Below are 25,769 nucleotides of genomic sequence, written 5' to 3'. Positions count from 1 at the left end.
ACCATACGAACTTTTGGCCGAACATTAGTTCTGTTTCAGACAGCGTTGATTACGGACAACAATTGTGCTGCAGCAATATTGCTCGCTGTGGCAATTAAGCGTAAAAAATTTATACATTTCAATAAATCGACTCAGAAATTTTTTATTGTCCATTTTACTTTTCCGCGCACGACTGTTCCGTTCAGAAATTACTACGATTATGAGCTATTTCGCCATACACGCACGAACAGTACGCGCAAATGTTCGCCAAAAATTAAAATATTTTGATTTTTGGCGAACATTTTTGCGAACTGGCAAACACCACCATACACGACAGAAAAGGTCGCAGAAACATGAAATAACGGGAATGTTCGCCGAAATGTTCGTGTCGTGTATTTGGCGCTTAAAGCAACCGTGTTTATTCGGTTCGATCGAATTCGAATTCCTATCGTAATTAAAAGTTATCGATATTCAAATAAGATTAACGTATCGAGATTTTCTAACTGTACTTTAAGTTTTTTGCTCTCAAAAAGTTATTTTGCTGCAGATTTTAATAAATTTTTTCAATAACCATGTCCAAAACTGAAAAACAAAAAGAAATAATTTCAATAACACATTTCATTAATCCTCACCTCTTTTGGTATCACAAAGTTAATGTATGTAACGATGATTATCGTACTATATTGGAAATTGAGAAAGAACTTGCACAATACTACATCGATCGTCAAGCATGGACTCAGGGTTTGAGACATCCCACAATAAAATCAATGGTGGCTGTAAAATTTCTTGCTTGGAATAAAATGATACGTGCGCGTGTTGATCATATTGCTGGTTTTGGAAAGAATGTAACGGGTGGTGAATTTATAATGTGGGCAATTGATTATGGATTTCCCTTTCAAACTAAGGCTGATCACATTTATGTATTACCTGAAAAATTAACAACGCCTGTCGATTATATACATTGTGGAGGTTTAGTAAATGTACTACCAGCTGAACATTTTTTTATGAAAAATACAATGGTTAAGAATGTAACCCGTAAATGGCACCAACGTGCTTGTGATGTGGTTGAAAAGGCTATAAATAATTCAGAATGCATAGTATTTACTAAGGAGTACAATTTCAACGGCCAAGATTGGGGTGAATTGGTCGTTAAAACTAATATGGGCGTAAAATATCGAATTAAAGATCATCTAATATCATTGCATTTGGCCCTTGATGTTGAATCCTCGAATTTTCAAAATCAATGTAAAAAATTGGATACTGTTAAAATTTTGCCATGGATGTGTAATAATGGAAACAGTAAATTTCATGCAAATCGTGTATACCTCTACCCTGGTGTAATAGGAGGTATGACACATAATGGCGCTAAATTAGCAGCATTGGAATGCATTGAAGCAAAACAAAAAGTAGAAGAATGGTATGAACGGTGTGAAACAGGAAATGATGCTAATATACTTGACACAACTTCCGAGTATACAATGACAGAGGGCTCTATTGATGCTCTGTCGATTCGTAAATACGATCAGCAATATGAAACAGATTTGACTAAAATCGATGAGGACGAAGAAAGTCAGCACATGCAGTTAGCTGGTGTACTTACTAAATCCAGAATTGAAAGATTAAGCACGGGCAAATTAGTAGCTCCGCGTCTACCGAGCACCATTGATTTTGATATGAAGTCTGAAAGTACAAAAATCAACCAAACTATAGAAACGACTGATAGTGAAATAAGCTCGATTAAATTTGTACCTTTGCAAGATTCTACATTGAATAACGATGATGATACTGTACGAAAGACTGCACCAGAATGCGTTCAGTTAGAGCAAAAAGAAAGAGAAAGGAACATAGAACGCGATTTGGTATTGAAAAAAATTGTAAGCATATCTACAATAAATTTTCGTTATAACTATGTGCTGCAACGTCTAGATAAGCAACTAAAATGAGGGATCGAATAAACAGTTTTTGCTTTGAAACTCAGTAGACAAAAACTAACCCTGCCAAACTGTATTTTTCAATATTCAAATCAAATCAGCTTAACTTGCCATTATTATAATTTTACTTTTGGCTTACAAGCATTAGATAATACTAGCTTTACCCGACGTACGTTGTAACGCTCGAGATCGAATGAATGTTGCGTTATTTTTTCTGTTTTGTTCATTGATAATTTAGTTTATTGTGCTGTCAATTGAATTGAGTTTTGTACGCATATTTGTTGACATTTTCGTTAAAAACATTTTATTATTGTTACTTTACTGTTGGAAGTGGGTACACAATATTTCTGGTTTTTTCGTTCGGTGCAAAGATAAACATATTTTCTGAGATTCCAACCCTAGAGCAAGCAACATATAGCTGACCATGGGAAAGGAACGCACTCTCTAAATTTAATCCTGCAACAGTAAGCGATTGTCCTTGTGCTTTGTTGATTGTAATTTCAAAAGCAAGGCGTACAGGAAACTGTAAGCTTAAAATTTAATCAAGCAAGTCTGTAGGAATCATTCGGATCCGGACATCTTGACCTTTGCTTTTACCGCTGATGATTGTTGCTTCGATTACATTCGGCATTCATTTCTTAATGCAAAGTCTGGTTCCATTGCACAATTTTTGGTGGGTCTAAATTCCGAAGTAGCATGATTGGTGAGTCAATTTTCAAAGTTAATATATGCGCAGGCATTCCAGGTGGTTCTAAAGAGTTTAAAAATTCAATTGGATAATTCACAATTTGATTTTCATCTGTAACTGCGTCGATCGATTTATATTTCGTCACTTCACCAGGAACTTGGTTTTGAATGGGATCATTGATTTTGTTAGCATGATTATTTTTGGGAGCTAATATTGCTCGTTCGCATAGCCAAAAAAAAACATTTACAATACATTTACAATTCTGAAAAACCTTCGTCTTGATCGAAGGAACATATTGCCAAAATTTGGTGATGATTGAAGTATGCGAAATATGTTTCCATAGGGAACACACACAAAGAATTAGATTTTTTTTATATATATATGATACACTGAGGCTAACAAATTTGTTTTTAACGGCGGCAGATTACAGACAGGCATAACAGCCAAACTCAACAATGCAGTCAAACTTTAGGTGTTAAAATAAGCTAAGTTTGTACGGCAGCCATAGTTCTGAAAAATCCCATTTGTAGGGAAAGTACTACGCCCCTTTTTTTCCAATTCCACATTTTACTGGAGGTGTTAGGATTTAATGTCATATAGCTCCTTACCAATTTTAATTATCCTATGCAGTACGAAAGATTTCATTTGTATGGGAGGTGCCACGCGCCTTTTATATATCGAAATTATTTTTAGCCTAAAACCTTCCCGTTGATCAAAGGAACTTATAACGAAAATTTGGTGATGATTGAAGGGTGGAAAATACGTTTCCATAGCGAACATACACACACACAGAATTTGATTTATCTTCCATATATATAAAAAGAGTGTACATTTTGATTGTCACTCCATAACTCGAGAACGGATAGAAAGATTGCCATGAAATTTTTAGGATGACTTAGTAGGAACCCGGAGAGTGTTTGTGAAAAGTGTTTTTTCCGGGAAGTGGACCAGGGACCGATTTATTCTAAACTATCGTATATATGGCTCGATTGTCCGGAATGCATTGAAGCAAAACAAAAAGTAGAAGAATGGTATGAACGGTGTGAAACAGGAAATGATGCTAATATACTTGACACAACTTCGGAGTATACAATGACAGAGGGCTCTATTGATGCTCTATCGATTCGTAAATACGATCAGCAATATGAAACAGATTTGACTAAAATCGATGAGGACGAAGAAAGTCAACACATGCAGCTAGCTGGTGTACTTACTAAATCCAGAATTGAAAGATTAAGCACGGGCAAATTAGTAGCTCCGCGTCTACCGAGCACCATTGATTTTGATATGAAGTCTGAAAGTACAAAAATCAACCAAACTATAGAAACGACTGATAGTGAAATAAGCTCGATTAAATTTGTACCTTTGCAAGATTCTACATTGAATAACGATGATGATACTTTACGAAAGACTGCTCCAGAATGCGTTCAGTTAGAGCAAAAAGAAAGAGAAAGGAACATAGAACGCGATTTGGTATTGAAAAAAATTGTAAGCATATCTACAATAAATTTTCGTTATAACTATGTGCTGCAACATCTAGATAAGCAACTAAAATGAGGGATCGAATAAACAGTTTTTACTTTGAAACTCAGTAGACAAAAACTAACCCTGCCAAACTGTATTTTTCAATATTCAAATCAAATCAGCTTGCCATTATTATAATTTTACTTTTGGCTTACAAGCATTAGATAATACTAGCTTTACCCGACGTACGTTGTAACGCTCGAGATCGAATGAATGTTGCGTTATTTTTTCTGTTTTGTTCATTGATAATTTAGTTTATTGCTCTGTCAATTGAATTGAGTTTTGTACGCATATTTGTTGACATTTTCGTTAAAAACATTTTATTATTGTTACTATACTGTTGGAAGTGGGTACACAATATTTCTGGTTTTTTCGTTCGGTGCAAAGATAAACATATTTTCTGAGATTCCAACCCTTGAGCAAGCAACATATAGCTGACCATGGGAAAGGAACGCACTCTCTAAATTTAATCCTGCAACAGTAAGCGATTGTCCTTGTGCTTTGTTGATTGTAATTGCAAAAGCAAGGCGTACAGGAAACTGTAAGCTTAAAATTTAATGGCAAGTCTGTAGGAATTATTCGGATCCGGACATCTTGACCTTTGCTTTTACCGCTGATGATTGTTGCTTCGATTACATTCGACATTAATTTCTTAACGCAAAGTCTGGTTCCATTGCACAATTTTTGGTGGGTCTAAATTCCGAAGTAGCATGATTGGTGAGTCAATTTTCAAAGTTAATATATGCGCAGGCATGCGAGGTGGTTCTAAAGAGTTTAAAAATTCAATTGGATAATTCACAATTTGATTTTCATCTGTAACTGCGTCGATCGATTTATATTTCGTCACTTCACCAGGAACTTGGTTTTGAATGGGATCATTGATTTTGTTATCATAATTATTTTTGGGAGCTAAGATTGCTCGTTCGCATAGCCAAAAAAAAAAAAACATTTACAATTCTTAATTCTGAAATATGAAAAACCTTCGTCTTGATCGAAGGAACCTATTGCCAAAATTTGGAGATGATTGAAGTATGCGAAATATGTTTCCATGGGGAACACACACAAAGAATTAGATTTTTTTTATATATATATGATACACTGAAGCTAACAGGCATAACAGCCAAACTCAACAATGCAGTCAAACTTTAGGTGTTAAAATAAACTAAGTTTGTACGGCAGCCATAGTTCTGAAAAATCCCATTTGTAGGGAAAGTACTACGCCCCTTTTTTTCCAATTCCACATTTTACTGGAGGTGTTAGGACTTAATGTCATATAGCTCCTTACCAATTTTAATTATCCTATGCAGTACCAAAGATTTCATTTGTATGGGAGGTGCCATGCGCCTTCTATATATCGAAATTATTTTTAGCCTAAAACCTTCCCGTTGATCAAAGGAACCTATAACCAAAATTTGGTGATGATTGAAGGGTGGGAAATACGTTTCCATAGCGAACATACGCACACACACACACACACAGAATTTGATTATCTTCTATATATATAAAAAGAGTGTACATTTTGATTGTCACTCCATAACTCGAGAACGGATAGAAAGATTGCCATGAAATTTTTAGGATAACTTAGTAGGAACCCGGAGAGTGTTTGTGAAAAGTGTTTTTTTCCGGGAAGTGAACCAGGGACCGATTTATTCTAAACTATCGTATATATGACTCGATTTGTCTGAAATTTGGTATGTAGGTAGCGTATATCTAGAATATAATGTCGGATAATTTTTCTTCCGGGAAGTGGACCAGGGACCGATTTATTCTAAACTATCGTATATATGGCTCGATTTGCCTGAAATTTGGTATGTGGGTAGCATTATATATATAATAAAATGTCGGATAATTTTTCTTCCGGGGAGTGGACCAGGGACCGATTTATTCTAAACTATCGTATATATGGCTCGATTTGCCTGCAATTTGGTATGTAGATAGCGTTATATCTATATCTATATATATTGTAGTGTAAACAGCCAACAATTTAATCCCAAATATTTAACTCAGTCTAATATGCTACCCTGCTACAAAAATAGTCTAAATGTTCATCAACACATAAATATGCATTTGATAATTATTGCTGACATAGCCATTCACACGATTTTATATAGGTATGTGTACAACACACAACCAAACAAATTTGAATTCTAGCAAATTTGCAAACATTGCATTTCCCATAGAAGTCACAGCTCAACACAGAAGTGTAGGTACATATTTTGTATCCAGTTGTAGGTAGATATGTAAGTATGTATGCTTAAGGTAGATATGCATGTAAGTATGTATGCTTAAATGTAAATATGTATATAAGAATATGTTTAGAATAATTTAATATAAATAAGCTGAAATATTTGAATAAAGATACATTCATACATTCAGAATTCACACATTAAGGTCACAACTCTTTTTATTGCATTTTAATCTTTTACAATATGAAAAAAAGGGTACATTTTGATTGTCACTCCATAACTCGAGAACGGATAGAAAGATTGCCATGAAATTTTTAGGAAAGATACAGGAAGGAGAGATGATGGTTAGTTGATTTTGAAATCCCAAATCGGTTTAGACATATATATATATAAATCAAATTCTGTGTGTGTGTGTGTGTTCGCTATGGAAACGTATTTCCCACACTTCAGCCTAAAAATTATTTCGATATATAAAGGGGGCGTCGCACCACCCATTCAAATGGAATCTTTGGTACTGCATAACTTTGAAGGTATGCTTGCCAGAACATTGAAATTCAGTAAGGAGTTATATGAGGTCAATCCCTAACACCACCAAGAAAATGTGGAATTGCAAAAAAGGGGGCGTGGCACCTCCCATACAACCTAAGTTTGTACAGCAGCCATAGTTCTGAAAAATCTCATTTGTAGGGAAGGTACCACGCCCCTTTTGTCCCAATTCCACATATTACTGGAGGTGTTAGGACTTAATGTCATATAGCTCCTTACCAATGATGTATTCCATTTGTATGCGAGGTGCCACGCCCCTTTTTCCTAATTCCACATTTTCTTGGTGGTTTAGGGATTGACTTCATATAACTCCTTACTGAATTTCAATGTTCTGGCATGTATACCTTCAGAGTTATGTAGTACCAAATATCCATTTTGCATGAGAGGTGCCACGCCTCTTTTATATATCGAAATTATTTTTAGCCTAAAACCTTCCCGTTGATCGTAGGAACCTATAACCAAAATTTGGTGATGATTGAAGGGTGGGAAATACGTTTCCATAGCGAACACACACACACACACAGTATTTGATATTTTTATATATATAGATGATTATGATAGCCATAGCAGCTAGAGCTCGTTCTTGTTAATCTTAAAATTTTTTTCAAGCTTGAATACATAAAAATAATAATATTATTTTTAGAAAGAAATAAAATATTACGAAGAGCCAAGTACCCCAAGTACTCCAAAATCGGAAGAAATTGGTTTATATGCGGAATACTTGATCAATCTGCGTAAGATGGTAAGATAAATTGCTTTTATGTATCGAGGTAGATAAGTAGACATTTAAAAAACTGTTTAAAAAGTAATTTTATACCATTTTGTTATTTCTGTTTACAGTATATTGAAAGTAAAGCAGATGAGGAACTATCAGATAGCACTATAAATGAGGTACGTATATATAAGAAAGTTATACTTGTTGCATAAAAATAGTAGTCAGATAAATGTTACCTGTAATTCGACTGTTGAGCAAGCCCGCTTCGGTGGGAGCTTTTGGGATTTTCTGATAATAACAAAAGTGTTATTATATACATTATTGTATTTGAAAAATAGTTGAAGTATGACGTTGTATCCTAAACGAGGCAACAAGAGCTTTCTTCGCCTGTACTCGTCTCTACGGCAAAACATGGGGGATTTGTCGTAATATGGTATATTGGACATTTAATACTGTTGTAAGGCCAATAGTCACCTATGCTTCCCTATTTTGGTGGCAGAAGGCCACGCAAAGAACGGCAACGGCTAAACTAAGCAAACTGCATTGATTAGTTTGCGTTGGCGTAACGGGTGCGATGAGATCCGCCCCTGCTGACGCACTTAGTGCTTTAGTGGGAATACCTCCCTTCCCTATTCTTATAGAGAAAGAGGCAACACTAGGTGCACTAAGACTTCCGAATATTTCTGAGTTGAAGGAAGGAAGTATGATAGGGCATATTAAAGTAATAAGAAAATTCATAGGAAATCCCCCATTACAACTGCGTGACTTAATGTCCCTAAGCTCAGAATCTCACGGAACTTTGAAGTATCCATTGTGGACAGGACCCACTGGGAAATAGGGAATCCTTATAAGGATCCTTACTCAGAGGTCTGGTACACGGATGGATCGAAATTCGGTGACGGAAGAACGGGAGCAGGCATCTATGGACCAAACTTCAAAAAATCGATACCAATGGGATACTACCCCACCATATTTCAGGCATAAATTCATGCAATAGAGGTCTGTGGTAGAGAATGTCTGCGGAGAGGCTCAACATCGAAGAGCATCTACATTATGTCGGACAGCCAGGCGGCACTGGGTGCCTTGCAATCCTACACAGTTACATCTAAGCTATTGGTTGAATGCACTGAAATCCTTAATGCCCTGGGAGCCAAAAACAAGGGTTTGTTGGGATGGGTTCCCGGACATCAGGGAGATGAAGGTAATGAACATGCAGATTACCTAACAAAGCAGGGTGCTACATCATCATTCTATGGTCCAGAGCCCTTTTGTGAACTCACAAAAGCACACACCAAGGAAACTATAAGTAACTGGGAAACTAAACAATTCAAACGTCACTGGATTGATTGCCCAGGGCAAATGCAGGCCAAACTGTTTATACTTCCGGAAAGTATCAGCCAAACTCATTAACCTAAGCAGGGAGGACGTAAGAACTCTTACTGGGTACTACACGGGACTCTGCGGTCTACGATATCACCTAAGTAAATTAAATATATCTGATACCCAAATTTGTCGTTTCTGTGAGCTGGATGATGAAACGCCGGTTCACATTCTCTGCGAATGCACCGCTCTAGCTAGGCAGAGTCTATCCCATCTAGGTGGGGCTCTTAATCCCTATGTGATATGGAGTAAAAAGCCTGAAGAGGCACTTAGATTCATTACAGACTCCAGATACAAAATTAGACGTGCACAAAATACGTTAGAGGAAAATGGCATCTAACAGATAACTTGACAACCAGGTTGAATTACATACCCCCCACTTGTTTCTAACATTTATCTGTCCAGTTTTTGTATAAATACATATGTAAAATTTTGATTATTTTTGTTTTTTAATTCAAGGACTTCGAAACATACAATAATAATTTCAAATTTCCGACGATAACTAAAACGAATGATGACAGACATGAGGTATTTACTTAATCTAATATACATACATATAAAATATTTATTCTAAATTGGTGATTTATATTTCATTTCAGGCAGACGACAAAAAAAATAAAACTTTTTATGGTTTACGTATGATACCAGCTGGGTTCGATATTATGAACTTGCATGATTATAACGATGGACAACATTGGCATTGCAAGAAGACTACACTAAATGATCGTGTACCTCATAATGACTTGGATTTATTGAATTATGTTAATTAGCTGATTTCTGAGATCACTACTTCCAGTGCTGTTATCTAAACTACCCAGCAAAGTGCCTACAACACTATTTAAGTGTTTTATTTTGTTACAACATTAATAACTATCAAAATAGTTATAAATATTAATAAGATTGTAATATCTACAACAATGAATAACAGCTGTAATCGAATGATGGCTGACGAGATAGTGGCAGTGAAGCTATAATATAAAAATAGGAAACCAATAATATTACGTACGGAAAATTTGAAAAGTTGCCATAGTGTCATAAAAGTTCGAAGCTCTTTATATAAACACGTTAATCGCATCCCGCCTAGCATAGCATATAGCAAGCATTGTACATTCAGTTCAATACAAAGGTGAGTTATTAAAATCAATTTGTATATCGCACGTTCTATTGTTTGTGAACGAATAGTATGTTTTATGATTTAAATTTTTTGGAAGCAAGCAATTTCATTGTATTTAAACATTTCAATTATAAAAGAAGAATTTATTTCCTCTATGTTAGCCTTGTCCTTTCTTTGATCACTATAGTACGGTGAATTTAAACTCATCCACCAATTTTCTATATTGAAATAATTCTGAAATAAGTTAAGTTAATCGACTACAGCTGTTATTCCTCAAAAACACAAAATATACTTATGCCTGGTTTTTCTGTGCGAGTTTAAACTCTAGTTAAAGTTCGATAACATAAAATTTTGCTGCTCATCTGAGCTTAGGCGGCCGAGGTGGCAAGGTTCAACTTTAGTCAACTATAACTGGAGTTTAAACTCGCACCGAAAAACCCGGCCTTACTGATTACGCTAGATACACCTCTGAACAAATTATTACATTCAGGGCCAGATTAACCCTCAACGGGCCCTAGGCAACCATCAATTTGGGGCCCTTTTTTCACGTCCGTTCCCTTCTTTTTTCGATTAAAAAATACAAACTTATGTCTTTCATAAAAATTTTATTGTCACAATAATACCAATAAAATTACTATCTACATTTTAGACATGTCGTTTTCTACATTTGTTTTCGGCAAATTCATCAATTATATCATCAATATCGATTTTGTTCAATAAATCCAGGCATGCTTAACGAACGAAACGATATCATTTCGTTACGATAATCAACGTTAATAAACGAAACGAAGTCACTTCGTTTCGTTTATTAACGTTAAGATCGTCAAATTAACGTTAATTTGGCGTTCTTAACGTTAATAAACGAAACGAAATGACTTCGTTTCGTTTATTAACGTTGATTATCGTAACGAAATGATATCGTTTCGTTCGTTAAGCATGCCTGAATAAATCTGACTCAATGCAGTATAGTAAGTATACCTAACATCTCAAGTCGCGTTGTAGCTCTTTCAGCAATTTGTGATCATTAATGTTAAAAAAATCCGAAGAGCTTTTTCTGTGCTAGGAAATACATCGGTTAATTGATCTTCCATTAGAATCTTATACAAAGGACTATGTGTTTTTTGTGCATCAGTGTATCTGGAGTTCACGTAACTTAGGAATTGTTTCATTTCAATGAAAAATTCTTCCAAATCTGTAGAATAAAAACGAACTAAGTTATTTATAGCTTCGTGGAGGTATCCATCGCTTAGAGAAAAGTTGATGAGAAATGCAAATCTCTCTGAAACTTCCATATACACTTTCGCACGTCGTTTGATATCACTGTGAAAATTGTCGATGATTTCGAGGAAACCTTTTGTCCTAAAATCATCGCTAGGCGAAAATTCTACTTCTGGACTTCTGGGGCATTTCCGGCATTAGGTTGGTTTTTTCTACGACGAGCACGTTTTACGATTTCTGCATAACCTACACCAGGTAATAATTTTTTGGCTTTTTCTCGAAATCATTGAACTTTTCACGGAATGAAACTAAACTCTCTTCTAACAATCCGTATAAAAAACCACACGTTTGCAAATCTGCTTTTTCACTTTCCAATGATTTACTCACTGAACACATAGCAGTCAAAATAGAGTTCCATAAAATCAACATGAAACCAAATTCGAATTTTTGCATTTTATTCGCGAGTATCAGTATTTTGTGATTCATCATCAGCAATGATTTCTAGATCCTCTAATATGATATCAAATGAATCGTAAACTGCATTCGTCGCGTTCGAATGTGCTTCCCAGCGTATAGTTGGCAATGTCTTCAAAGTTTTCTCATTGTTTATTTTATTTTTTAATACGCCCCAACGATATATGGAAGCGGCGAAAAATCTACTGCATAAAAACAGCACTTCACAGCATGATCTCCAACCAAATTAAGGGAATTCGCGGAACAGGGAACATATATCGCATTCTCATTCAAACTCAATATTCTTGCTTGCACACCTTTATACTTCCCGGACATGTTTAATGCGTTGTTATATTATTGTCCTCTACAATTTTGAGTATCTAAACCACAGTCTTCAGTAAGCAACTTTAAAGTTTGATTCGCTAGACTTTCACCAGTATGACCTTCCAACTGAAGAAAAGTTATAGCCCATTTTTATTATTCAATATTATTATTATAATGTCCTTTTTAATTTTAATCTAAAAATTAAACAATCATACATACCAAATATACATACACTTAATTTAAAGATATAATTTACGATATAAATAACATGCAATATTTTAAAATAATATTTAAACAGTATTTAATTAAACGCTTGACAATTTCAAATTCAAAACTTAGAAGTAAGCAGAAGTTAAAACGTAGTAAATAAGTTCTTGTAAGTATCTCAAAAAGACCTCACGCAGAGTACTCATGATGGAGCTGTTTTCCCGGAAGGGGCACACGAGAATTTATGAAATAGACAACAATAGGGCAAATTAATAGTAGACAAATATTAACAGAATAAATTTGAGTACATACATTTAAAATAATGATCAAGTTTCAATAACTGGTATTTTATATTTGAAATAGAGGGTTGAACAGTATTTTTGCGGTTTAGCGTTCTTTGTTTCATTTCAAATTACAAATTTAATGTGGGTAAAAGAAAATTTTTAATACTTTTTTTAGGAACCTTGTCTAGTTTGCCGGTCGTCGCCTTTTGAATGCGGCCAAAATACACCTAGAATGTTGAATTTGATGTGTGGACTCATATTGAGACTCTTGATAAAAATTTGAAACAATTTTTTAAAATGAGCGTGGCACCGCCTACTTGTGATAAAATCAATTTTACAAATATTATTAATCATAAATAAAAAATCGTTAAACCTATCCTAACAAAATTCGACAGAGAAGTTGCCTTTACCATAAGGAATGCTTTGAAGAAAAATTAACGAAATCGGTTAAGGACCACGCCCACTTTTATATAAAAGATTTTTAAAAGAGTCGTGGACGAATAAAATAAACGTTATCTTTGCAAAAAGAGATTCAAAACAAATGGTATTTAATTTCCCAAGCGGATTTATAACAATAAATAGGAAAAACTTCAAATCTTAAAAAAATGGGCGTGGCACCGCCCCTTTTATGTCTAAGCAATTTTCTATGTTTAAGGAGCCATAATTCGAAGACAAATTTACATATCGTACCAAAATTGGGTACACAGATTTTCCTTATAGCAGAAAATATTTCTAGTAAAAATGGGTGGGATCGATTAAAGACCACGGGAACTTAGATATAAAACAAGTTTAAAGGGTCGTAGACTAGAATAATAAGCTATAACTTAGCAAAAAATAGTTCAATCAATGATATTTCACTTATCAAGTTTTATTGTAAGAAGAAATGTTGAAACATTTTTCTTTTAAACGGGCGATGCCACGTATTATGTAGAACCGAACTTAGACACCTTTACTTGTTAAAACTAAGCTTGTTGCAACAAATTTTCTGTTAAATTGCATTAGATTGCAGAGGAAATTTATTTGCGATTAAAACTGGTAGTATAGAGACGGGTTCTTGTTTGCGGAATAATATTTTCAAATATGACAAGAAAATTAAGCGACAAAGTTATAAAAAAGATTTTTGAGAATTTCGACGACTCAGATCTGTCAGATTTTGAGGATTCGGAAGAAATAATATAGGATTTATTTGAGGCATTTGACAATAATCAAACTCATGATGTAGGAGCTTTCTCGTCAAGGTCCGTATGATATAAGTATTACAAATATCAATGGAGAATGTAATGACGAATTAGTTTTGGATGCAAATGGCTCTAGCTCAGAAGCTCGTGCTTCGGACTATTAACCAAAACAAGTTAATGACTTTCGATGGAAAAAGACTTCATGGGCTCCTCATTAAGCTTTGTTTTCTGAGTCTTATTCAAGTAACGATGTAAAACTTCCAGTACAGCACTTTTTGAAGTACTTCACTGTAGACTTATTTTGAAGAAGTACTGCATGCGACAAACCAAGCCTCTACTTTAAAAGATGATCGATCATTTAACTTAGCGAAGGAAGGATTTTTTACGTTTCTTGGTTTGGAGGTAACGATTGGTACAATGGATTATTCCAGATTGGATATGTACTGGATAGCACCCACAGATATTCCGGCATTCCGTCAAAATGTGTCAAAGAATATATTTCATTCCCTGCGGAACAACTTGAAGTTCACAACAAGTGTTCCAGGCAATGGCAAACTTTCCAGAATTCGTCCATCAATAAATATGTTTACTAAAAAGTTGTGTACTATCCCCAAAGAAGAGGATCTTTGTGTGGATGAAATGATGGTAGGAAAGACTGCACGAAGACAATATATGCCTAAAAGGCCAATTAAATTGGGAATTTAATTATTTTTTCTATGTAGTTCAAATGGAATGGTGTATGACTTTGAACCATTCCCGAAAACAAAAACTTTAAGCTATTTTTCGACAATTGTTTGTTGTTGTTGTTGTTGTAGCAATGCTCGCCCCACCTAATAGCCGCGACCGATCACAAATTGTCATCAATATCCTCTAACGGGAGTCCAATGAAACTTGCCGTTTCAACAGGGGTGGACCATAAGGAAAGGGGTGTTAGAGGCGTTGGTTCCACATTACAATTAAAGAGATGGTTGGTGTCATGTGGGGACACATTGCAAGCGGGGCATACATTTTGTATGTCGGGGTTGATTCTGGATAGGTAAGAGTTTAACCTGTTACAGTATCCAGAACGAAGTTGAGCAAGAGTGACACGCGTTTCCCTGGGGAGTATGCGTTCCTTTTCCGCGAGTTCTGGATATTTTTCTTCAAGTACTGGATTCACCGGGCAATTCCCGACATAAAGGTCCGACGCCTGTCTATGGAGTTCACCAAGGACCTGCTTGTGTTTTTTCGCTTCATACGGCTGGGTTCTCAGGTGCCGTATTTCCTCAAAATGCTTACGGAGATGACTCCTTAGGCCCCTAGGCGGTGCTGGTTCGTCAATCAGATGTCTGTTGGGATGCCCAGGTTTCTGGGTATTCAACAGAAACTGTTTGGTCAGCATCTCATTTCTCTCCCTGATGGGGAGTATTCTCGCCTCATTATGCAGATGGTGTTCTGGGGACATAAGAAGACAGCCCGTGGAGATTCTGAGAGCAGTATTTTGGCAGGCCTGTAGTTTCTTCCAGTGGGTAGTTTTTAGGCTTCGCGACCATATGGGTGACGCGTAGCACGTAATCGGCTGGCTAATTGCTTTGTATGTGGTCATGAGCGTTTCTTTATCTTTTCCCCAGGTACTGCCAGCAAGGGATTTGAGGATTTTATTACGGCTCTGAATTCTCGGAACAATTGCGGTTGCGTGCGCACCAAAATGTAGATCCTGATCAAACGTCACACCCAAGATCTTGGGGTGTAGGACAGTCGGTAGCGTAGTGCCATCGACGTGGATGTTCAATATGGTCGACATTTGGGGCGTCCATGTTGTAAATAAGGTCGCGGAAGATTTAGTCGGTGACAATGCCAGGTTTCGCGAGGCGAAAAAACTGGAGAGATCAGGGAGATAGCCGTTTATTTTATAGCATAGCTCATCGATCTCTGGGCCTGGGCCTGTGGCCATTATTGTGCAGTCATCGGCGTAGGAAACGATTGTGACTCCTTCCGGTGGTGAAGGTAGCTTAGATATGTAGAAATTAAACATAAGTGGAGATAGGACACCACCCTGTGGTACCCCTTGTTTAATTCTCCTTGGTTTTGATGTTTCGTTTCTGAGTTGCACCGATGCCTGCCGACCACCCAGATAATTTGCGGTCCACCTTTTAAGACATGGGGGAAGGGTAGACCCTTCCAGGTCTTGCAGTAATGAGCCATGGTTGACCGTATCAAAGGCTTTTGATAGGTCTAGCGCTACGAGTACTGTTCTATGGTGGGGGTATTGATTCAAACCGCAATTTATCTGGGTGCTAATGACATTTAGCGCGGAGGTAGTGCTATGGAGTTTTCTGAAGCCATGCTGAGCGCTGGCGCATTTTTCCGCATCCGACAGCACCTTATCGCCAAAGGCGATGGAAACTTTGTCTTTGTGCTTAGTCGGATTCGATAGGGACTTTACGGTGGACCAAAGTTTACCTACACCGGTAGAGAGGTTACAACCTCTTAGGTGCTCTTCCCATTTCGCCCGCTTGTGTTCGTCCACAAGCAATCTGATGCGTTGGTTTATATCCCTTATTTGGGGGTCGCCTGGATCAAGCTGTCTTATAAGGTCGCGTTCCCTCGCTAAGCTCGCGGCCTCCGCCGGGAAGTGCGGCCGGATTTCGGGAATTCTCCCGGCGGGAATGAAATGTGCCGAGGCGGATTCAATGACCTTACGGATGGCACGCTCCCCTTGGCGGGCATCAGTCGGGATAGGGAGGGCAGCAAAGCTGCTGTCTGTTGCAGATTTATATTCTTCCCACTTTCCTTTTTTGAAGTTTATGAAAGTGCGTTTTTCGGTGACGATGAAGTCGGCGGTACGCTCGAACGAAATAAGTATGGGCAGGTGGTCGGATGCCAATGTTACCATCGGCTGCCAGTTGACGCAGTTTACGAGTTCTGCGCTCACGATTGAGATATCTGGCGAGCTATGACAGCTTCCTACCATACGTGTGGGGGCGTCTCCGTTTATTGTGCAGAACGTCGTTTCTTCTATTTGATCCGCCAACATCTCACCCCTACTGTCCGCCCGCAAGTTTGAATGCCATAGGTCGTGATGGGCATTGAAATCGCCTAAGATAATGCGATTGTTGCCAGTGAGTAAGGCCTCGATTTTAGGGCGGTATCCACTGGGGCAACAGGTGACAGGAGGGATGTAGATGTTGATGATTTCTAGATTTGCATCGCCTGACCGGACAGATAGGCCTTGACGTTCTAAGACATTGTCCCTGCGGTCGATGCCAGGATCAAATATATGATATTGCACAGAGTGGTGTATAATAAACGCGAGGCCGCCTCCATTTCCGCTCTCGCGGTCCTTCCTGTGGTCATTATACCCAGAGCAGGTCTGCAATGCAGATCTTGCTGTGAGTTTAGTCTCTTGAATCGCAGCAATGCGGATGTTGTGCCGCTTCATGAAATCGACTATCTCCGTAATCTTCCCAGTTAGTCCATTACAGTTTAACTGCAGAATTCTGAAGTGCATGAGGGGTGACGCCGCCACTCTAGGGGTAAGTGACGGGTGACTACGCCTAGGTTGTGGAAGGCCAGGACGCAATTGCTGTTGTGGCCTTGGGACTGGGCGCCCTTGGGCAAGCATTGGGGTACCCGGATGATTTGGGTTTGCGACCTGGCAACATGGCGCGATGAAACCCGTCGACGGGTTGCCGTCGCGGAAACCAGAACATCTAGGAAAGTGGCACCACCCAAGGCAGGAGCTGCATTGAGCGGATGTCGCAAACCTATATATTCTGTGCTGGCAGACGGTGCAAACGGAGGGAGGGACTAAGAGTCTGTTTCCCTGACCTGCACGATTGCTGCCAGAAAAGAGGGGGGAGAAGAAGACGGGGGCAGGGGCTGATGCTCAGCATTGCTACCAGCTCTACTACGAAGGTAGTAGTTATGAGTGGTATCAGCTGTTTGAGTTGTTGGCGCCGTGGGGCGCGAGCAGCAGCGGGTACTTGTTGTGGCTTGCTGAGCAGCGAGGCTGCTGGAAGGTAATGGGGGGGGGGGGGGGGGGGCGCTTAGGCGTAGACTACGGGACGCCCTTGGGCGTGAGCAGCAAGGAGCCACAAAAGATTTATAAAAGTTACGTGGACGTCGGGTTTTGGGATCAAGCCCAGAACAACCTGTCCGATGCAACCATCCCTTGCACGAGACACACTGAACAGAGTATGACCGTCCTAAAAAGATTCTTTTCTGGCAAATGCAGCAAAACCATTTCTCAGGACCGGGGTCAGGAGACGGACCCGGATTGGGTTCGATACCTTCCCGGAGTAAGAGAATATGTAGCAGTCCTGCTCCAAGGAGCTGCTGGGAGGATGACAATTTGTGGGAGGGACGAAACAAATTAAATGGGGTCACACTGAAATGACAGTCCTTGGTCGGGAAAAATCCCGAGTCGCTCCGGTACATAGAACCGACTGCCTTGGGAAGCGTCGACAATTATTTCTCTACACTTAGTTTGATACTGTACTTACAGAAAAAAGGTATTTGGGCTACGGGTACAATTAGACGAAATAGGTGTAATAAAGTGTCTTTGAAGCCTGAAAAGGAACTGAAAAAAGAAGGTAGAGGTAGTTTTGATTGCGGCATCGAAAGGGAGGACACTCTTTATGTCATAAGATGTTTTGATGGAGGTATTGTCCAATTGATTTCATCAATATATGGCGTAGAGCCGCTTAAAAATGTGCAAGTATTTTTAGTTGAAAAAAGACGAAAGTTGAAATAGCTCAGCCAAACATTGTGGCTGTGTACAACAAGAACACGGGTGGAGTTGATCGATACGTCAAGAAAATGGACACTTAAAATATTTTACCACTTTATTGACCTGGCCATATGCAACACATGGCTGGAGTCCAGGAAGGATCATGAGGGTAATAATAAAAGCCAACAGCAGAAATAAATGGATCTGCTTGAGTTCGCACGACATTGCTGATGGACTGCTAGCGCAAGCAAATAAGGACGCATGTTCTCGCAAACGTGGACGGCCAAAAGTCTCTTTGAATGAAAACATCGACAGTCCATCAACTTCTCGAAAGCGATAGGAAACAGCACCAACCTTTTCTTTCCGATATGATGGAAATCAGCATTGGGGTGAGTACACTGAGAAAAAAGGATTAAGAATTAAAAGGATGCTCAGGATTTTCCAGATACAAATGTTCAAAGTGTTCGGTTCACCTATGTGTACCCAGGATCGGGATTGCTTTAAGGATTATCACTGCAGCGACTAAGTTTTTGGTAAGATATTTCTTTCCTTTGTATTATTTTAAGTAATTTATAAAGCTCTAAGTTTCTGTATTACTTTTTATGCTAATTTTTTGTCTTTAGTTTATATATTTATTCACTTTTTAATATATAAGTATATATTTATAGTATTGATTGGATTTTTTTTATTTAAAACCTTTTTCTATTGTTTTGAGTTTGGAGCTCTTGATTTATAAAAAAATTTAAATTTTGATGTCAAACCAAATTTTAATGACCATACTAGCCTTTTTCAAAAACCAAAAAAAAACTGCTTTTCTTTACCATATGGCCATATGGCAACATAAAAAAAATCACTTAACAAAAAAAATTATTTTTATTGTTATTGAAATCCACACAGAATGGGTAAACGCCTTTGCCAGGACGTGCTCGGTGAACGCTGTTATCTATGTTCAATTATCTACTCTTGCCGAAGAAGAAAGCATACTACCAAGGGGGACACGAGTCACCCTGGCCCAACTTTTTTCTGTATACTGTAACAGGATAAACTCTCAATTGTCCAGAATCAACCCCGACAAACGTCATGTATGTCCTGCATGCGATGTGTCCCCACATGACACCAAACATATTTTGAATTGTAATGTGGAACCTACCGCTCTTACCCCATTCGGCAACGTTTTTACAATAGTTTTTTGAAAAAAAAAATATTTTTTGGCTTTTGGGCAGTGTTTTGGTCGAAAAATTTACCCTTTCGCCATTTTTTTACGCATGCTCGAAAATTATTTTTTTGTGGAAAATTTTTTTCTTGAGCCTAAATCCTATCGAAAAATTGATGGCGCGATATCGGTTAAATTTTGTCCATACAAGTCGACCCAGCTTAGTAATTAGGCAGCATATACATATGTATAGAATGTTATGTTTATTATTCTATATTTATTAACTCAAATAAAACTAAAACTAAAAAAAACAATGTCTTGTCTTAAAAGGGAAAGTCCCAAATTATATATGCGTTGAAATTGAAAGTATTACTATACGTTGGCTGTAGCTGCTAAATCTCAGCTGTTCTCTGATGTTACCACCCCCTTTCCAGAAAATCCGCCGATGTGCTGGCATCAATACTTGTGGCTTGTGTTATTGCTGCTAACTCATCTCTAGGAAAATAAGCTGGTTTAAGTCTATCGATGGATACGGTTACCGACCTCGAACCAATCATTATCGTGTATGCTTGGGGTATCTGTTAACAACCAGATATGGCCCGTCGTAAGGTGCTTTCAACGGCTTTTTAATTGTATCGTCGCGTATAAAATGACTACAAAAGCGCAGATCCTTGGGAACAAATACCGCAGGTTTACCATGCTGTGACGTTTGTATTGGTCGAACGGTCTCGAAATGCCGTCGTAGTTCTCGTAAAAAATTATGCTGGTCCACGGGACCCTCCTCCGAGTCCATTATGTCACTAGGAAGCCGAATAGTTTGGCCATAAATCATCTCTGCCACAGATACTCCCGTCTTCCTTAACAGCTGTTCTTAACCCCAGAAGGACGAGAGGCAGGACTTCCACTCAGTTTGCATCCGCTGCATGACATCTAAAGGCTGCCTTTACAACACGGTGCCATCTTGCCACCATACCGTTAGCTTGTGGATGGTAGCTGGTGGTATGTATATGCTTGACTCCTAAAAGTTTGGTTAACTCCCTAAACAAAGCGCTTTCAAATTGACGTCCCTGGTCTGTGGTAATAAACTTCGGTGTACCGAAGCGGCTTATCCAACCGTTGAGAAACTCTCTGGCAACCGTATCCGCTGTCATCTCCGTCAAAGGAATCACTTCCAACCACCTTGAAAACCGGTCCATACATGTGAGGCAGTATGTGAAACCTCTTGACGGAGTGAAGGGTCCAACTATGTCCACGTTGACATGCTCAAATCTTCCTTTTGGAACTGCGAATTGTTCTAGCTCTGCTTTCGTGTGCCGTGAGATTTTGGATCGTGACGCGCTGGGCAACTGCGTACCCAACTGTGTATGTCCGAAGCCATTCTCTTCCATACATAGCTTTTCGTTATCAATTTAATAGTTGGTTTCGCCCCTGGGTGGGCCAAACCGTGACAAGCATTAAATATCACTTGTCGTAACACTTTTGGCACGTATGGTCGCAGTGTGCCGGTTGATTTATCACAAATTATTACAATGCCCGATTGTTGTTGTCGGTGTTCCACTAACTGCAACGAGGTTTGTTCGCCATCAAGTAATCCTTTAAGTTCGTTACATTTTGTTTGCTAGTCATGCAATTGTTGTATATCTACTGGCGTCGGTAGCGAAAAGGTCTCGACCCATGAGAGCATATCGGCTACAATATTATCCGCGCCGCTGATGTGTCGTATGTCCGAAGAAAACAGACTAATGAAATTAAGCTATCGTGTCTGCCGTGGTGAAAGTTTCTTCCACTGCGGTTCCAATGCATGTGCCAACGGTTTGTGATCCGTGAAAATAATGAAAGCTGTTCCCTCTAAATGATAACGGAAATGCCGTATTGCCTTGTAAATTGCTGTTAGTTCACGATCGTATGCGCTATAGCGTTGTTCTGTTGGGGTAAACTTTTGTGTGAAAAAACCTAATGGCATCCACTTACCCTTAACTAATTGCTGTAGCACGGCACCGACTGCGACGTCGGGTGCATCAGTCATTAAAGCTATTGTGGCACCTTTCATGGGGAACGCAAGAAGGGCCGCTTCTGCCAATTGTTGTTTCAGTCTCTCGAACGCTTCTGTTGTTTCTCTCGTCCAACAGATCTCGGTTTTATCGCTTTTCTTACATGGTCCCATTAATTTCTGTAAGGGTGCCTCGGTGGCCGCAGCATGGGGCAAAAATCGCCTATAAAAATTTACTGTCCCCAGAAACCTTCTCAACTCGTGCACTTCCTTCGGCTTTTTGCACTGTAGAATACCTTTGACCTTCTGTGGCAGCGGTCTGATACCATCTGCCGAGACTAAGTGTCCCAAAAACTCCACTTTTTCTAAACCTAGTCGCGGTAACGATCAAAAAGCTGTTTGAGATGCTCCGCATGTTCCTCTGGCGGCGTGGAAGCTACGAGTACATCATCTAGGTATGCAAATACAAAAGATAAACCTTTTACTGTTTCTTCAATGTAGCGTTAAACTCATATAGTCCGAACGGCGTTAGAATAGCTGTCTTTGGCACGTCTGCCGGGTGCACTGGGATCTGGTGGTATGTATATTTTTTCCCGAACAATTCACCACTTGAGTCCTGTATATGCCGAATTGGATAGCTATCTGGCACTGTTTTCGCGTTCAATCTCCTATAATCGCCGCAAAGCCGCCACGTCCCGTTTGATTTCTGCACCATGTGCAACGGGCTCGCCCATTGACTACTTGAGCGCTGACAAATTCCGCGTTCGATTAGGTACTCAAACTCTTTCTTCGCACATTCCAGTTTTTCAGGAGAAAGCCGTCGCACCCTTTGCGCTACCGGTGCCCCTCGTGTCTCTATATGGTGTTGGACTGCTGTCGTGGGTCTATTGGCCTTGGGCAAGTCATTAGTAAGATCAGGATAACGTGATAAGATCGCATGATAGGGATTAGCTCCCTTTAAAGAGAGTACACTATGTGGCGGCAGTATGATTTGGCAAAGCGCCCGAGTATGCGTTGCTTGATCGCTGATAGCTTTGTTTTTTAAATCCACCAACACGTCATAGTGTCTTAGGAAATCCGCACCTATTATAGGATGCGCAACGTCGGCGATTATGAAACACCATTTAAATGACCGTCGTAGGCCGAGATCTAATGTTATCTGTCGTTTGCCAAATGTATTAATTGTAGTATTGTTCGTAGCAACCAGCTTAATTGCGTTTGGTTGCATACTCTCACCGTGACGTTTGGGTACAACCGAAACTTCGGCGCCCGTGTCGATGAGAAATTTCATTGAGGACGTTCTGTCTCGAATGTAAAGGCGGCAGGAGTTCATATCCTCCTCCGACATAGCCGCTTTGTACGGAGGGCTGACTAGTTTTCCGAAAGCTTTGGTGTGAAAGCGCATAGTGGCCGACACCGTGTTGCGTTCTTGGCGAAAATATGATGATACCAACAGATATCGCGGTTTGTATGCCGTGTGTCCTCACTGCGTGAGCTGGTTGGTCGTGCTTGTTGCCGAGGCGCTGCGATCCGTGCTGTTTATACGTTACCTCCCGCTTCCTTAAACGATCTAGCCTATCCACCAACTCTGAAATGGCTGCTGTTACATCGTCACTTGGTTTGCAAATAGCATCGACGCTACCACTCATAGTTGGAATTGCCACTATGTCATCAGCTTTTTTTGCCAACTCTTCTACTCCACCCTCCATCGTTACTAAAATTTGCTGCACATGGAGGGGCAGTCGTCGCAGCAATAAGGATTTCAACAATTCTTTACCTAGCTGCTGATTCGCCAGTCTTTCATCTCTCGTAACAAAACTGTAGGCTTCCTCTGGCCCGCTTCGCCCAACTCGAATAATCGCCTAAACTTTTTTCTTTTGTGTGATCGATTTTTGCTGACCAATTTGATTTCATTAAATTCAAAATTATTATAGGCTTGTATGGTCAGATATTTGAACAGTGCAAGATTAAACTTCACTTATAAACCCGACGTTTCGCCAAGCTCCTTGGCATCCTCAGGGGCTGGACATCTTTATTTAAAAACAATAACAATAACAAAGACAAATTTGTAAAAACAATTTGGAACATAAACATTGTAAAATCATGACACAAACATTAAATGCGGAAAAAAGAAACTCACATGAAATAATAATTAAAATAAAATATCACAAAACTCATAGGAGTATATAATAACATGTATGTTTGGTATATTTGTCAAAACTAAGTTCAAATCATAAGCATAATAGATATGCTGCCGCAATTTTATCAGTATCTTCTCGTCTATTTACTGTTTTCTCTCTATTTTTTTAGTATGTGAAGACTCTCTAGTGTGTACCGCTTTTTCTCTTTCCTCTCTGTGTCTATTATTTTTGTATTTTGTAAATCAGCGGTGTGTCGATGTGTTAGAATATGTTGAGCAAGGGCCGTGCCGCTTTTCTTTTTAAGGGGGACTCATGTAACCGTATAAATGCCTTATAAAGTGTGTAAACGTATAAATTTATCTAGTGCGTAAACGAACTGTCAAATTTTGTATGAAAAATCATTTACACAATTTGTATAAATTTACGCGCACAATTCATTGTGTAAACGCGGTAAACTCAAAGGAATGCAACCTTGCAGACATTACAGCAGGCATTTTCATCAGAAATCTCCAACATCGGCAAGAAAAGGCGTTTTAGTTTTGATTTTTCACTTAATCTTGGCATTTTTTAATTTGTATAACAATCAAAAAAATTTTGTCTGGCAATAATACAGCTGATAAACAATCAAGTTTATCGAGAGTATTACTAGGTGCGTTCATATAACAGAGTGTGTAAATGGATATAATTTTACACCTTATAAGTTTATATGCTTTCATTTTTTTTTATGTCCGCTTCGTGCTCTGCTAGTCGAACTCCCAATTTTCTTTTCGTCGTTCCTATGTATATTTTGTCGCATTGTGTGTTTTCTCCACCTTTGCATTGTACTTGGTAGATTACATTGTTTTGTTGGTGTGGTTCTACTGGGCTTTTTGTCTTGGTAAATATAGTGGAGAGAGTGAAGTTGGATTTGTATGCTAGAGAAATATATCGTTTTTGTTCTCTTATGTTTGCGTGAACTTTTTCTGTGAACTTTGGTATGTAGGTGATGCTGTGGTATTGTTTTGTTTCGGTAGGTGTTTGTGTGGTTGTTGTATGATGTTGCTTTTTGTTATACTATTTTCACACAGACGGCTTATTGAATAATAAAGGCAGTTTTCTACATTAAGACGCTTATTGAGCTCAATCTTCCCTACAAAATTCGAATCTATTATTATTTCTTTAGTAGCTAATCGAATGCCTAATGAAGTCAAAAGTACAATGCAACTATGTTGGCATCGTTCCGCTTCCGTTTCCGCTTCTTAGTTTTTGGTGTGTTCAGTGCTTAAAAATGTCATTTGTCAAAGTAAATGTCATTGTCTGCATGGCGGAACGATACAAGGTGGCCGCATCGAACAGCTTATTATAACCTTTTTTATTTGATTTGATACACGGCGCAGTACGATTTTGACATTTGTCCATCGAATTTACAAGTACATGGAATTTTGTTTGTTTGTAGGTATGTCACCATGCTCCCACCTTGTATCGTTCCGCCATTATTGTCTGTCTCATCCTTCATACTAATCGAGCAGTTACTTCTGTGTGAAAGCAAAAAATTTACGATTTCATTAGCAGGTGAAATGAGATCATTAAGTTTCTGTGTGAAAACAGTATTAGTATCTTTTAATTTCTGTTCTATTAGGGTCTTCACTAATTGGCTCGGGTAGTTGTTGTCAGTAAGCAATTTGTAAATTTTTTCCTTGTTGGAATTTAAAAACTGATTGTGACTCAATGTGAATATTTTGTTTATTATGTTTTTTGCCGCGTTTATTTTGTATTTTTTAGGTTGGGCAGAACGGAAGTTTATGATTCTTCCTGATGTTACTGATTTAGAGTACCAGTTGAGTAAAATCCTATTGTCAGTTCTGTGAATGAGCACATCTAAGAAGGGGATTTTTGAGTTTACCTCTTTTTCTGTTGTAAACTGTAGCCGATTGTGGTACTGATTTAGAGTTCTCAGTATGATGTCTAAGTCATCTCGTTTTACAATAGCAAATATATCATCCACGTACTTAACTATGAACTTGATATTTATTTTATGTAGTTTTTTCAATTCCAAAATAGTGTTGTC

At 38.5% G+C, this 25,769-nt stretch overlaps 1 protein-coding gene across 1 annotated transcript; it reads left to right on the top strand.

Annotated features, from left to right (window-relative positions):
* The first annotated feature begins 494 nt into the window (after window positions 1-494).
* On the top strand, window positions 495-10,711 carry LOC137250679 (uncharacterized). The gene is made up of 5 exons (XM_067783892.1): window positions 495-1,853; window positions 7,498-7,596; window positions 7,695-7,745; window positions 9,409-9,477; window positions 9,549-10,711. The coding sequence occupies exons 1-5, from the start codon at window positions 552-554 to the stop codon at window positions 9,717-9,719; spliced, it is 1,692 nt and encodes a 563-aa protein (XP_067639993.1). The 5' UTR covers window positions 495-551; the 3' UTR covers window positions 9,720-10,711.
* The last annotated feature ends 15,058 nt before the right edge of the window (window positions 10,712-25,769 follow it).

The sequence above is a fragment of the Eurosta solidaginis genome, chromosome 4, assembly GCF_040869045.1.
Source record: "Eurosta solidaginis isolate ZX-2024a chromosome 4, ASM4086904v1, whole genome shotgun sequence".
Classification (NCBI taxonomy): domain Eukaryota; kingdom Metazoa; phylum Arthropoda; class Insecta; order Diptera; family Tephritidae; genus Eurosta; species Eurosta solidaginis.
The sequence above is the reverse complement of the archived record's forward strand: the minus strand, read 5'-3'. Positions and strand labels throughout refer to the sequence as shown.